Source organism: Sardina pilchardus, chromosome 16, assembly GCF_963854185.1.
Source record: "Sardina pilchardus chromosome 16, fSarPil1.1, whole genome shotgun sequence".
NCBI lineage: Eukaryota > Metazoa > Chordata > Actinopteri > Clupeiformes > Clupeidae > Sardina > Sardina pilchardus.
In genome coordinates, this window is record NC_085009.1 from 10,607,759 (window position 1) to 10,620,559 (window position 12,801).

Sequence of the window (12,801 nt, forward strand, 5' to 3'; positions counted from 1 at the left end):
CAACAGTTGATAAACTGAAGAAACTGCTTCACCATCGTCTAGTTTTATCCATTCAGACAACAATTGATAAACTCAAGAAATCGTGTTACCATCGTCTAGTTTTACGTATCCAGTGAACAACTGATAAGCTGAAGAAACTGCATTACCATTGTCTAGTTTTACCTATTCAGACAACAATTGATAAACTGAAGAAACTGCATCGTCTAGTTTTTACCTATCCAGTTAACGATTGACAAACTGCACCACTGTTATATTGATTGTAAAGGCAGTATTATTGTTACCCTAGGATCTCCTTTCGGTCAGTTTGAATAAATGTGTCGACTAAATGAATAACATGTAATAAGCTCCTCCCACATCTGTTGCAGTCTGTTCTGAGTGCACTTAAAAAAGAAAGAAAAAGATACATTTTCATTCATGCCATCATATGCTTCCAGAATAACCTGTGCTGCATATGGCAGGGCACTTTGATACTTTTTTGAGAAAGCATGCCTTCCTGCCTAATGAACTTAAAAGGGGTCATATACTGTATTTCTTCCTGTCCAAAACTATATTAGATTTACAACAATAAGTGGTTATGAGTGAACAAGAGTGATTAAAAAATAAATAATGTCATTACGGTGTGTCTTGGTAGTTTGTTTCAAGTTTTTTTATTATAATTTTTTTTCATTTCTGATTTTGTGTGGTTACACTCGTATTTATATTTGTCAATGACATTTAATTCTCATTGTGTAGATCATCACAATGTCATAGTCTCCTCTGAACATTCACATATGTACTGTATGTAACACTGACTGTCGCTATTCATAATAGATCAGCATAATTTGTTTGAAACACTTAGCTACTACATATTTACATGGTAAACTAGATTTTCCGATGACTGTACTTACAAATACACTTTTGTAATGATGTGATGTGAAAATCAAGCACTGAGATCAGATAGCATTTGTAGCTAGTACTTATAGCTAGTTCTCCATAACACACTCTGAACATTGAAAAAAACCTTGGAGAACCACTCACTGAAAGTAGACTTGCTGTTTTTATATAGCATTTAAAAATGTGCAGTACACAATCTGGGAGACAGTGGTTTGAGCGAGAGGGAGTATTACAAGTCTCTGTGTGTGTCAGATGCATTTTCACATCTACTGTTAACTCTGCCCAAGTAAATGTAGGACCAGCTCCTCGTCCTCTCCAAGGGACAGCCCAGTGTCCAGAGGATTGGATTCGATGTCGGGCTCAGCGTCAGGCTTGGATCTCTTCGTCCGCTTATTCTTCATCACTGCACAAAACAAAGAAGAAAAGTGTGACCATTTTATACAAGTTATGAATGCTACATTACATTTTGGTAGGTTTAATCGTTGTTGATATGAAATACATGTAGATATTTGTAAATGTAGTTATTTATAACTTTGTCTAGATCGCTAGATCATCAGGATAGTTCTACACACCTGGTTCCTCCTCATCACTGTCACTGGCTCTCCTCTTCCGTGATCCTCCTTCATGGCCACTTCACACAAACACAAAACACAGAATCAAATACCATGTACTAGCAGCAACTGTCATTTTGGTTGCCTTTGTTTGGATCTCAATGACTGAACAAGAATGACCAAGTGTAATAAAATGGTGGGATTTTGTTGTAAATGTACTCGCCCCCACATGATGTCTAAACCTTACGACACCAAAATTGTGCAGCGGTACTCACCTGCCCTCACTGTCGGAGGCTCTGTATTTATCTGGGTCTGGAAGTGCACTGATGTCAAAATCTTCTGCACCTGCCAGATAGGCAACTGGCTCGTCATCGTCATCCTCATCCTCATCCTCATCACCATCCTCCTCACCATCACCATCACCATCAGCTTCTTGCTTTTTCCTCCTCTCTTTCTCCTGAAACACCATGTGCACATTTAACACATAACCAAACAAGCAGCAGACGAATATCAAACATCAAAACACCATTTGCAGAGTACCATACAACACACAACCATACAAACATCACACTCGCCAAAACACTCGGCAGAGGAGAACTCCTCACCTCTTTCTGCTGCTGAAAGGCCTCCCTCCTTGCTTGCTTGTCCTTCAGTCTCTTCTCCTGTGGAAAGCAAAAAGACAAAATAGACCGTTAGCTAAGCCAGGTGACCGAGATAAAGACGTTGTACGCGCGTGTGTGTGGTGTATGGTCACTAACCCGATGTTTCTCGCGGACCCTTCGGCGATATTCATTTTTGTCATATTCCTGATCCTCAAGTCTCAGCCTCTCTTTGGCCTTCTCAAAATTGATGCCAGACTCTTCTTCCTGGTCCTCCTGCTGGTTGTCGCTAACAACAGGCCTCTGCACGACGGGCCACTGTTGCACCACCTACAGGACAGTGGAACGTTGGGGGAGGTACATCATTAGCTCTATTCTCACCTCACAGGTTGAAAGCAAACCTTTAAACATTTTTAAATAATAAAGCGAGATGGTCATTCTATTGATGATGCAGCCTGAACTACAACAGATTGATTGATTTTGTCTCCCAAATGACACATCACACGCCCAATGTTTTTGTAAATGTAATTGCCTTTTAATAAAAATGTGGGACAAAACAGCTGTGCACATACCTCTCCATCATTGGTGAAAACGATCTTCGTGTTAACCTGTAAGTTCTTCTTCCGAACTCGCTTAGCCTCTTTCGCCTTGGATACTTTGAGCTGACGACCTTTAGGCATTTCTAATTCACTGTCATCGTCCTACAGAGATCATATAATATACACATACAGCATATGTACTTTAGACGGTGAAAATGAGCAGCCATTCACAAGTCACATGCATATATATAATCAAGTCATACACACACAGAGGGTGCGCAACTGATAAAACATGAATGTACGAACCTCTTCATCTTGGCTCATATTTACGTTAAATACGTCCTTTCTCTTGACCGTGAAAAGGTCCAGATCTTTTAGATCGTCCTCGTCATCGTCGTCAGAATTGCACAACAGGCCTTTGAGCTTGGCAGCAGGGTCTGAGGTCAGTCACAGGGTAAAGTGCTTTATGTTACAGCCACAAAACCTCTCTGATGCTCTATTTGCTTCATGGGATTACTGCAAAACCCTGAACTGGGTTTGTATGCAATTGAATTGAAATTGAATACACAGGTCCATTCAGAATCAACATTCAGAGTTAAAATGTAAAGATTGGAAATTGGAAAACACAGATTAAAAACAAAAACACAAGCTTTAACTGCAAGACAACAGCAGACTTCCTCCATTACCTTCAGTTTCGCTATCCTCTTCTTCCTCCGAGCTCCTCTCCGCCTTTTTGTCGCTTTCACCCTCATCCTCATCTTCCTCTTCCTCCTCATCTTCCTCTTCCTCCGCGACGTCCTCCTCCTCATCCTCCTTGCCTTTCTTCCCACGGTCTTCATCCTCTTGTTCCTTGAGTCCAGGTTTCGGAGCCTTGCTGAGGAAACGCACTCGAGGAGCTACGGCCAATCCCAGCGACCTATGAGTCACGAGGGGAGAGAAAAGGAATGAGGGAGGAAGATTAAGGCTCATTCGACTTCACGCAGCCGTCTTGAGACGACTGCAGATGTGACTGTTTCTGACATTCGGATACGTTTTCAACCATGACGTATGTACAATTCCGGTTTGAAAGACGGATCAGAATGTCAGAAATACTTATGTCTGCAGTCGTCTTAAGGCGGCTACATGAAGTCGAATGAGCCTATTGACTGCTTGATGCTGACATATACGACAGTCACATGACAAGAAGTACAGTTAAGACCATAACTATTGATATAACCTTGCTAAATTTTGATTCAGTAGGACTTTTAATTTCACCAAAAATAGTTCCATTTTTTTTTCCATTAGTATTTCTCTAGCACAATATATCCTCTTTCATCTCAGCCTTATGTAATGTGTATGTAATTTCCTGGCAAAGGATGTCTTTTTCTGAAGTACGAATGCACTACAAAGCAAACTTGGTTGGCATGGGTAGGAATAATTGGGCTTGTCCAAACTGTCGGTAGGGTGGTGTACTCACGCTGCATATTCAGACAGTTTTATCTGAGTAACGTCAAAAACTTGTTTGTTCTTCATCAGGAAAACGGAGCGCAGGTAAGAGATGAAGCACTAGAGAAGGAGAGGAGAGGGTGGATAAGACAACGACCAGTAGTGTGTTTTGCATATGTGTGCGTAATAAACTGTGTGATACTTCACACATGCATGAATGCGCACACACACACACACACACACACACACACACACACACACACACACACACACACACACACACACACACACACACACACACACACACACACACACACACACACACACACACACACACACACACACACACACACACACACACACACACACACACACACACACACACACACACACCTGTACGTACCCTTTGAGCACGTTCTTTTTGCTCTCTCTCTTGGGCCAAAAAGGCTTCCAACTTCTGTTGTACCGAGACTAGTTTGTCCGGATTTATTCTGGGGGGAAAAAAAAGACACACACACAGACAAAAATATTTAAATCATATTTGTTACCGCTCTGGTTGAAGTCTGGCTGAACAACGTGATGGCGTTGTGTGTGTGTGTGTGTGTGTCTGCATGAGTATGCAGCGCCGCTCCTTACTGGATCTTGTTGATGGGCACTCGTCGCTCCTCGAGGGCAGCCACCATGGCTCTCTCCTCGGAGGGCAGCAGGACCAGCAGCGCTTCACCTCCCTGTTGGTACCTGGACACAGAGGGAGTCTGGTCATCTCACCAAATCCAAATTGCTCAGAAAAAAAAACATGCTGAGAGAGAGAACCCCCCTTGTAGTAGTTGACCAAGTGACCTAAAGAGACCCCACAATAGAAGTTACCGTACCTGGCTGTTCTCCCAACTCGGTGGATATAGGTGTTGGCATCCTCAGGGCAATCAAACTGCAGAACCCAGTTCACTGCAGGAAAGTCTATAAAAATGCACAGGAGCAGACAAAGCAGTGAAGACAAAGGCAGACTATTCTGGCAAAATGGAAAAAATAAGCAGAAGAAAAGCAGAAATGAAGAACAATGAAAAGACTATGAATCAGTGGCATGCTAAACACACAGACAGACACACACACACACACACACACACACACACACACACACACACACACACATACACACACAAAGTGACATACCCAGTCCTCTTGCAGCAATATCGGTAGCGAATAGAACTGCTGACTTCTTCCCAAGAAAATCGTTGTAGGCCTCCACTCTTTTCATCTGTTGCTGCTTCCCATGAAGTGCTAAAACTGAGATGCCCGGCCTTAAACGGCAGAACACGCGGAAGAGATACTGCACCTGAAGCAGAGAAAATCTCTCAAATTAGTTTTAAAAAATGTTTGAAACAGCAGTAAGGAGCAGTCTTTATCTAAAAGTGGTGAACTAACTTGCCTCCAGACTTAACACAAGCAGCCTCAGTTGGCACTATGGACTATTTTCTTTGTGTGTGTTTATAGACCCAAAAACAATGCTTGAATGTTTGAACTATTTTGTTCCCAAACTTTAAGATAATATATCCTGTTAAAACAGAAACCTTATGGGAACAACCATGACACTGATAATGGAACTCTCTAGAAACGATTTATACTGTGTAGTGTAGGCTGGTGTGAGTGTCCATACCTCTTTGCAGCATGCAAAGAAGACAATGATTTTCTTGTGTATATGACTCCTGAGGAAGGAGAACAGCATATCCACCTTCTGATGGAGCTCGCACACCACGTAGCTTTGCTCTAGTGTTGCAGGGGTGCTAATGGAGAAATTGTTAGAAAGATAAGTTAAGTGGGGACTCCTGTTTAGTAGTCATATTATAAACTATGGCTGTACACACACCTAAGCAACAGAGAATACTGGCAATACAACTTTTGTCAGTCAATTCTGTGTCTAAATCACTAACACCCGTATCAGTAAATCACTGGCAAATGAGACAGACAGACAGACAGACAGACAGGCAGGCAGACATACTGTGCTTGCTGGCACACCCACCTGAATTTGGCCTGCTCGTGCACCCAAACATACTCTGGCTCGTTGAGACTGAGGCGAGCGAGGTCTTTGACAGATTTGGTCTGTGTGGCCGAGAACAGCAGGGTCTGCCGCTGGGTGGGGAGATGCTCCACGATGGCGTTCAGTGTCTCCGAGAAACCCAGGTCCAGGATGCGGTCAGCCTCGTCCAGGACTGGAGCAGCAGGGAAACAAAAGACAAGGAGATGATGAGGGAGAGACAGTGACTTCTTGTTCTTGATCTCTAGTCGGGAAGCTACACCAGGCACGTAACCGAAGCGCTCGGTTCGGGTAGCGGCTACTGCAACATTTTACTTCAACTATCATTACATTACATTTTGCAGACACTTTTTCTGTCCAAAGTGACTTACATATTTCAACTATATTAAAAGGGATTACATTGTTATTACTTTGTCCCCGGAGCAACTTTCAGGCTACTGCATGCTAGCCCAGCTCCTTAACCACTACACTGCCACACTACCACGGCCCCTATCATCAATGGAACTGGCTACACCAAATGTGATGGCGACACATACATTCGAAGAAAAAAAATAGACCAGTCTTCAAGATGGAGCGCTTCAGTTGTTCAGTTGGATCCGGTGTGGCCCAGGTGTGAGTCTCAAACAAACACAACAAGCAGCCGACCAATCACATGAGCTGAGCGTACCTAACATGAGGAGGTCGGAGACGTGGAAAGCAGAGGTCTGGTCCATGTGCTGCAGCAGGCGTCCGGGAGTACAGATGATGATGTTGGTGCGATGGATCTTCTCGGCCTCATCCTTCAAGTCCTGCACGCATTCGACCGATGCATCAGCAAGACAAACACAACAATGACGAATCCGTATCAGAGAACGTAGCAGGAAAACAGAACGAAACAAATGCTTCACTACACTAATAAACTGAACCAGTAGTTCAGGCTGCATCATCAATAGAATGACCATCTCACTTTATCATCACAATACTACAGTTAAAAATGATGAGAGCTATGGTTTGCCTTCATCCTGTGAAATAAGGAATATAGCTAATAATGTGTGCTATAAAACACATCAGCAGATTCAACACATTGATTCAATTGAAGTAAGAGACATCTCTGAAAATTCATGAGTAGTTTGATTATCTCACCTTGCCGCCTATGATCAGCCCAGCAGAGAATTCATGGTTTTTACCCACTTTACGCAAAACCTGGAATGTCTGGTAGGCCAATTCCCTAGTTGGGGAAATGATAAGGGCGCCAAGGCCATCTAGTGCCGTCCACTGGTTTCGATACAAACATTCCAGCACCTGACACAACACAAACAGTATCAATCAGCCACATAGTTACTCTCGTCCAAACAGAAACACAATGGAACCATCCTGTCTCCTTCATCCTAGAGTAAGACATGATTATTTGATACTGGCAGCATACATTATTTCTGGAAATCTGTGTCATATAGCTGAAAAGAATTCTGTGTGCATTCCACACAACTTATATTTTATGTCTGATGGTTGAAGCCAAACATGAAGCTAATCAGCAAACTAACTCTAGATGTCCCCTGGGTCATTCCACCTCAATTCAACGGATTTTAGAGAAAATTTCTGCTTGACCATCTCAGATTTGCTTCAAACTTTTACCATCTAAAGAGTAACCATTTAAACTAACTTAGCCAAAATATTAGATTGGTATACCTAATACATCCAGAGAAAAACATTTTTGAACATGGTACCCCCCTTATGATTTTTGGCACATTGGCGCCCTCATCTAAATCTGCAGCAAAGTTCAGATGTCATTATCTCAAAAAAATTTTCAAGCTAAAGACTTCAAATTTTCTGTGAATAATGATTTCTACGTATAGATTCCACATATTCATTGGTAAGCCGTATGTGTTGACACTGACTGTGTTTCAATCTTGTGAAATCAGAAGAAAAATTGCAGATTTTTTTCACATCCCCACATTGGGTGCCCCATTACACAATTTACAAACAAAATGTTTGGCACATGGTTATGTCTCTCTACAGAAATGTTTAAGCTGTTTTTGAAAAAGTAACTAAGAGGTGTCTATATTGCTTTTTTGTTGGAAGTATTGTAACACAAAACTGAAAAATAATCAATTTGGATGATATTGTATCTCCCCATTACAGAGGTATGACAAGCTATACCAATGAATTGAGCACATCTCAAGAAAGAGTATGGAATGGGCTTTCAGACTGCGAAATTTCAAGATGGTATTATGGCTATGGTTATTGAAATGTTATTTTTTTAAATATTGGTCTACTATAACAGCACATTGCTGATATCACTAAATAGTGACATCTAGTGGCATTAAATAGTGGCAGCAGCAATTTATTTAGGAAATACAGGAAATATTTTATTAGTTCATCACCCAGCAAGTAAATGAAAAAATAAATGTTTAACAGAATAAGACATAAACATCTGATACTTAGGAATAAGACAAGGATTATGAAATCATGAAATAATAGTACAAAAACAACACTAATTGTTGTAATAGACCAACATTTTAAAAAAATAAATTTAAATAACTGCAGCCATAATACCATCTTGAAATTTCACAGTCTGAAAGCCCATTTCATACTCTTTCTGGAGATGTGTTCAATTCATTGGTATAGCTTGTCATACCTCTGTAATGGGGAGATACAATATCATCCAAATTGATTATTTTTCAGTTTTGTGTTACAATACTTCCAACAAAAAAGCAATATAGACACCTCTTAATTACTTTTTCAAAGACAGCTTAAACACTTCTGTAGAGAGACATAACCATTTGCCAAACATTTTGTTTATAAATTGTGTAATGGTGCACCCAATGTGGGGGTTTGAAAAAAATCTGCAATTTTTCTTCTGATTTCACAAGATTGAAACACAGTCAGTATCAACACATACGGCCTACGAATTAATATGTGGAACCTATACGTAGCAATCATTATTCACAGAAAATTTGAAGTCTTTAGCTTGAAAACTTTTTGAGATAATGACATCTGAACTTTGCTGCAGATTTAGATGAGGGCGCCAATGTGCCAAAAATCAGAAGGGGGGTACCATGTTCAAAAATGTTTTTCTCTGGATGTATTAGGTATACCAATCTAATATTTTGGCTAAGTTCGTTTAAATGGTTACTCTTTAGGTGGTAAAATTTTGAAGGAAATCTGAGATGGTCAAGCAGAAGGCATTTGTTGAATTGAGGTGGAATGACCCCCCTCTAAATTTACCATCCCATTATTTCATAAATCTATACATCGCACATAATCATGTACAACTCCAGTAATAAACAACTTGCCAAGGACACCCTCATGCAATGCATGTCCACGTCACAAACCCAGTATGACTGATGCTGTATTTTACACTTACTGGGATCAGGAAGGCCAGTGTTTTGCCTGAGCCCGTTTTGGCTGCCCCCAGTACATCCTTCCCCTGCAGGGCGAAGCCTATGGTCTGGCGCTGAATCTCTGTGGGCTGTCGATACTGTGCCTCTACCAAAGCTGACATGATGTCACACACACACACACACACACACACACACACACACACACACACACACACACACACACACACACACACACACACAAAATGTATAATTTACAGTGTTTTCCATTCACTGGTATTTTGTTATGTGACTTAATAATTCAAAGTACAGCTGAGTTGACAGCTGATTTTTCTTCCTTTAAATTTAACCTCACCTTTGAGAGTTTTCTTTGATAGTGGGAAATCTGAAAAGTTCACTGCATCCTTGGGATTAATCTGCATTTGGATGACAAAGAATAGCCAAATTCATTCAGGTCATACAAGAGGGAAACTGTACTTCTATCTATACCGTTATGATACATTAGGAAATAAAAAGGCATTGCTTTAATGCTGTAATAAGAAAACTTTGCTGGACAAGGCTGTTTACTTTCTAGGCACTAGTGACACGGTGCCTACAGACCCCTAAACAGCAATTATTACGGTACTTGTCCTTCTCTCACCATATAAAACATCCCTACCTGAGCATATTTAGCCACCAATTTTTTGATGCCGTCTTGTTCGCTCTCCCACACTCGTTTCTTCTTCGTAGGTTGTCTGACTTGCTTCACTCTTTTTTTCGTCCTGTTGTAGTTTTTCTTCCATTTTTCGAAGTTACGAACAGGATCGTCGCTAACAGGTTTACCTTTCTTCTGAGGTTTTCCAGACATGATATATATTTCATAAGTTGTCACAATCTCATATTATTTCAGAAGAGTTGTGTTGGTCTGGAAAATAAGCATGGCACACGATGTGTCGCACAATGTACACGTCATTCCCTTTGGCGAAGTCAATTTCCGGTTCCTGGTTTCAGTCAGCTGACTGAAGAAGTTAGTGAAGAGTCGGAGAAGCTGGAGTCAGAAAAGACTTTCTAGAGTTTGTCGACTGAGTTTTAGAGACTGCAAATGTAATTATTTTCACTGGGAACTGGTCAGGATATATTTAAACACTATGGTGTCTTGTGTGTGTTGTGGTCCAAAGCTTGCAGCTTGCGGAATTGTCCTAAGTATTTGGGGAGTCATAATGCTGGTAAGAACCTGGATTCCTAACTTTAAATTACCTTTCAGACTTTGAACATGTCTGTCATACATGTTGGTGTTCGTTGCATTTGTGTAGATACTTGTATGTAGTGTTATGTAGTTATTACTATATTAACCACCTAAAATATTAAAATGAGAATATCTGATGAGAAAATGGTAGTATTGGTAGTCTAGTCAAGTGAAGTAGCCTACAGAATTTTTACTGATTGTCTTTTTTCCTGTTTAGTCAATGCTGGGGATTTTCTTCTCAACTCATTCGGCTGTGTTAATAGAGGATGTACCTATCCGTGAGGAAGATATGCACAACCAGTAAGTTTCCAAAGAGGAACAGTGGTACACCAAAAGTGTCATATGACAATTTATGACTAAGAGTCACCATAGGCCTAAGTGTCACATGGAGCTATCTGTGTGTGAGTGTTGTTGATTGAAATGGTTCTTAGATATGGCCACACACTTCTGTTGAATATTTTACTGTGCGTCACATGGAAATATTAATTGATGATAAACTCAATAGTAACACAACACATCTCAACATATCCAACAGTCAAACTAAAAAAAGTGTACAAATCATGTGTGAGCTCATTTTAATTACATGTAGGCTTATACTTTTAACCACATTCAGGCTGATAGGTAGAAAGTGCATGTGCTTTAAAGAACATGTCTTTTTCGCTCATACTGAGTGTCAGAAAAGCAGAGCTAATATAAGCATAGTACCATAGGCTATATGTTAAAGAGGATACAACATTTTAATACATCTAGTATACTTTAAAATGAAACATTGAGCTTGACATACTGATAGACACGAGGTGTTTCGTTGATCTTATTTGTTGTGTGTTGCAGCTGAACCTTAGCCTAGAAATCTAGACGTACAGTAGCAGCTTGTCAGGCTAGCTGAACCTTGTATTGTTATTGAGATATTGAATGGACCAATTAACTGAATTTACTGACAATGGGATCCAAGTGGTCTATCTCTGACACTGACATTTAAAGGGGGTTAAAACCTTGTATTTGGAAAAAATAGATTGTGAAAGTAGATTTTCTTAGCTTCATTTGTTTTTTAAGTACAGAGTTGTCAGCAAGAGTGTTGTTCTAAGAGTGTATTATATTATTTGAAGCCATTGATTAACTTGATCATTTTCCACTCGACAGGCAGACCCCCCTGCAACCTGTTTATGCCTTGTTTGACCAAGTGGGCTACAACTGCTTCATCGCCGCGGGCATGTATGTCGTCTTGGGCCTCCTGTCCTTTTGCCAGATCCGGATGAACAAGCGGAGGGAGTACTTGGTACACTAACGCCACTTGGTACACTAGCACCACTTGGTACACTAACACCACTTGGTACACTAGCTGCCCCACTGGAGTCCAACCCACCAGCCGCCACGGATTTGACCTTGCAGAGATACTTTAGTCTGTAAATATCATTGCATTCTCATTTGTATGTCACAATAACCCGGTACACTAACAGCATTTGGCGATGGATGTCCCATTTTTGGAAGTGTTTGGCTTCACACACAGAGTGACCTACTTTTTTTTGGGAATGTGCCTTTTAATAGTGCCTTACTGTACTGACATGCCTTATCACTGGACCAGACATTTGTAACCATTCTTGCCTTGACAAACTGGTTTATTACATGTATGTCATGTAATAAAATAAAAGTAAAAAAACAAGTCTGTTATTCTCCCTCTTTTTAACTTATTAATGTCACTGTTTTCTAGGGCAGGACTGATATAAAGGTATAAAGGGCAGATATTTAGCAACATTTTTAATACAAAGCAAAGCACACTCGCAAGGATGAGGTCAAGAAATTGAATAGAGCCTGTCAGATTTCCAGGTATCAATGCAACTATTGATCCATCATAACCCAGCTGTAATGAATTAGATAGCTGCTTCATCATTACATTGATGAATGGCAACCGTGGTGTACTGGTTAGGGCTTCGGGCTTGTGACCGGAGGGTTGCCGGTTCGATCCCCAACCAGTCCACCATGGCTGACGTGCCCTTGTGCAAGGCACCTAACCCCTCACTGCTCCCCGAGCGCCGCTGGTTGGGCAGGCAGCTCACTGCTCTGGGTTGTGTGATTCACCTCACTGTGTGTTCACTGTGTGCTGTGTGTTCACTAATTCGGTTAAATTGGGTTAAATGCAGAGAACTGAATTTCCCTCACGGGATCAATAAAGTATATATTCTATTCTATTCTTCATCATTACATTGAGCATTACAAATATGCTTTCCTATGGTAGCACTCTC

The 12,801-nt window shown here is 40.9% G+C and overlaps 2 protein-coding genes across 2 annotated transcripts; one reads left to right on the plus strand and one right to left on the minus strand.

The window, feature by feature from the left end:
• Positions 1-631: 631 nt before the first annotated feature.
• ddx10 (DEAD (Asp-Glu-Ala-Asp) box polypeptide 10) lies at positions 632-10,286 on the minus strand. The gene is made up of 20 exons (XM_062516258.1): positions 9,995-10,286; positions 9,692-9,752; positions 9,363-9,493; positions 7,142-7,300; positions 6,687-6,807; positions 6,005-6,194; positions 5,642-5,768; positions 5,158-5,320; positions 4,860-4,944; positions 4,624-4,725; positions 4,391-4,478; positions 4,019-4,107; positions 3,249-3,478; positions 2,869-2,999; positions 2,596-2,724; positions 2,183-2,353; positions 2,030-2,086; positions 1,700-1,881; positions 1,446-1,504; positions 632-1,276 (listed from the first exon to the last, which is right to left on the minus strand). The coding sequence occupies exons 1-20, from the start codon at positions 10,181-10,183 to the stop codon at positions 1,146-1,148; spliced, it is 2,595 nt and encodes an 864-aa protein (XP_062372242.1). The 5' UTR covers positions 10,184-10,286; the 3' UTR covers positions 632-1,145.
• Positions 10,287-10,331: 45 nt separating this feature from the next.
• rnaseka (ribonuclease, RNase K a) lies at positions 10,332-12,220 on the plus strand. The gene is made up of 3 exons (XM_062516259.1): positions 10,332-10,541; positions 10,779-10,861; positions 11,702-12,220. Exons 1-3 carry the CDS (start codon positions 10,464-10,466, stop codon positions 11,844-11,846), a joined length of 306 nt encoding a protein of 101 aa, XP_062372243.1. The 5' UTR covers positions 10,332-10,463; the 3' UTR covers positions 11,847-12,220.
• The last annotated feature ends 581 nt before the right edge of the window (positions 12,221-12,801 follow it).

What these genes read in the sequence shown, in the direction of transcription:
- rnaseka (XM_062516259.1), top strand. Translation starts at nt 10,464, where the DNA reads ATGGTGTCTTGTGTGTGTTGTGGTCCAAAGCTTGCAGCTTGCGGAATT. An exon ending in TTTGGGGAGTCATAATGCTG is followed by an intron (nt 10,542 to 10,778) that starts GTAAGAACCTGG and finishes TTTCCTGTTTAG; the next exon opens with TCAATGCTGGGGATTTTCTT. An exon ending in GAGGAAGATATGCACAACCA is followed by an intron (nt 10,862 to 11,701) that starts GTAAGTTTCCAA and finishes TCCACTCGACAG; the next exon opens with GCAGACCCCCCTGCAACCTG.
- ddx10 (XM_062516258.1), bottom strand. Translation starts at nt 10,183, where the DNA reads ATGTCTGGAAAACCTCAGAAGAAAGGTAAACCTGTTAGCGACGATCCT. An exon ending in TCTTTGCATGCTGCAAAGAG is followed by an intron (nt 5,321 to 5,641) that starts GTATGGACACTC and finishes TCTCTGCTTCAG; the next exon opens with GTGCAGTATCTCTTCCGCGT. An exon ending in CAGTGATGAGGAGGAACCAG is followed by an intron (nt 1,277 to 1,445) that starts GTGTGTAGAACT and finishes TGTTTTGTGCAG; the next exon opens with TGATGAAGAATAAGCGGACG.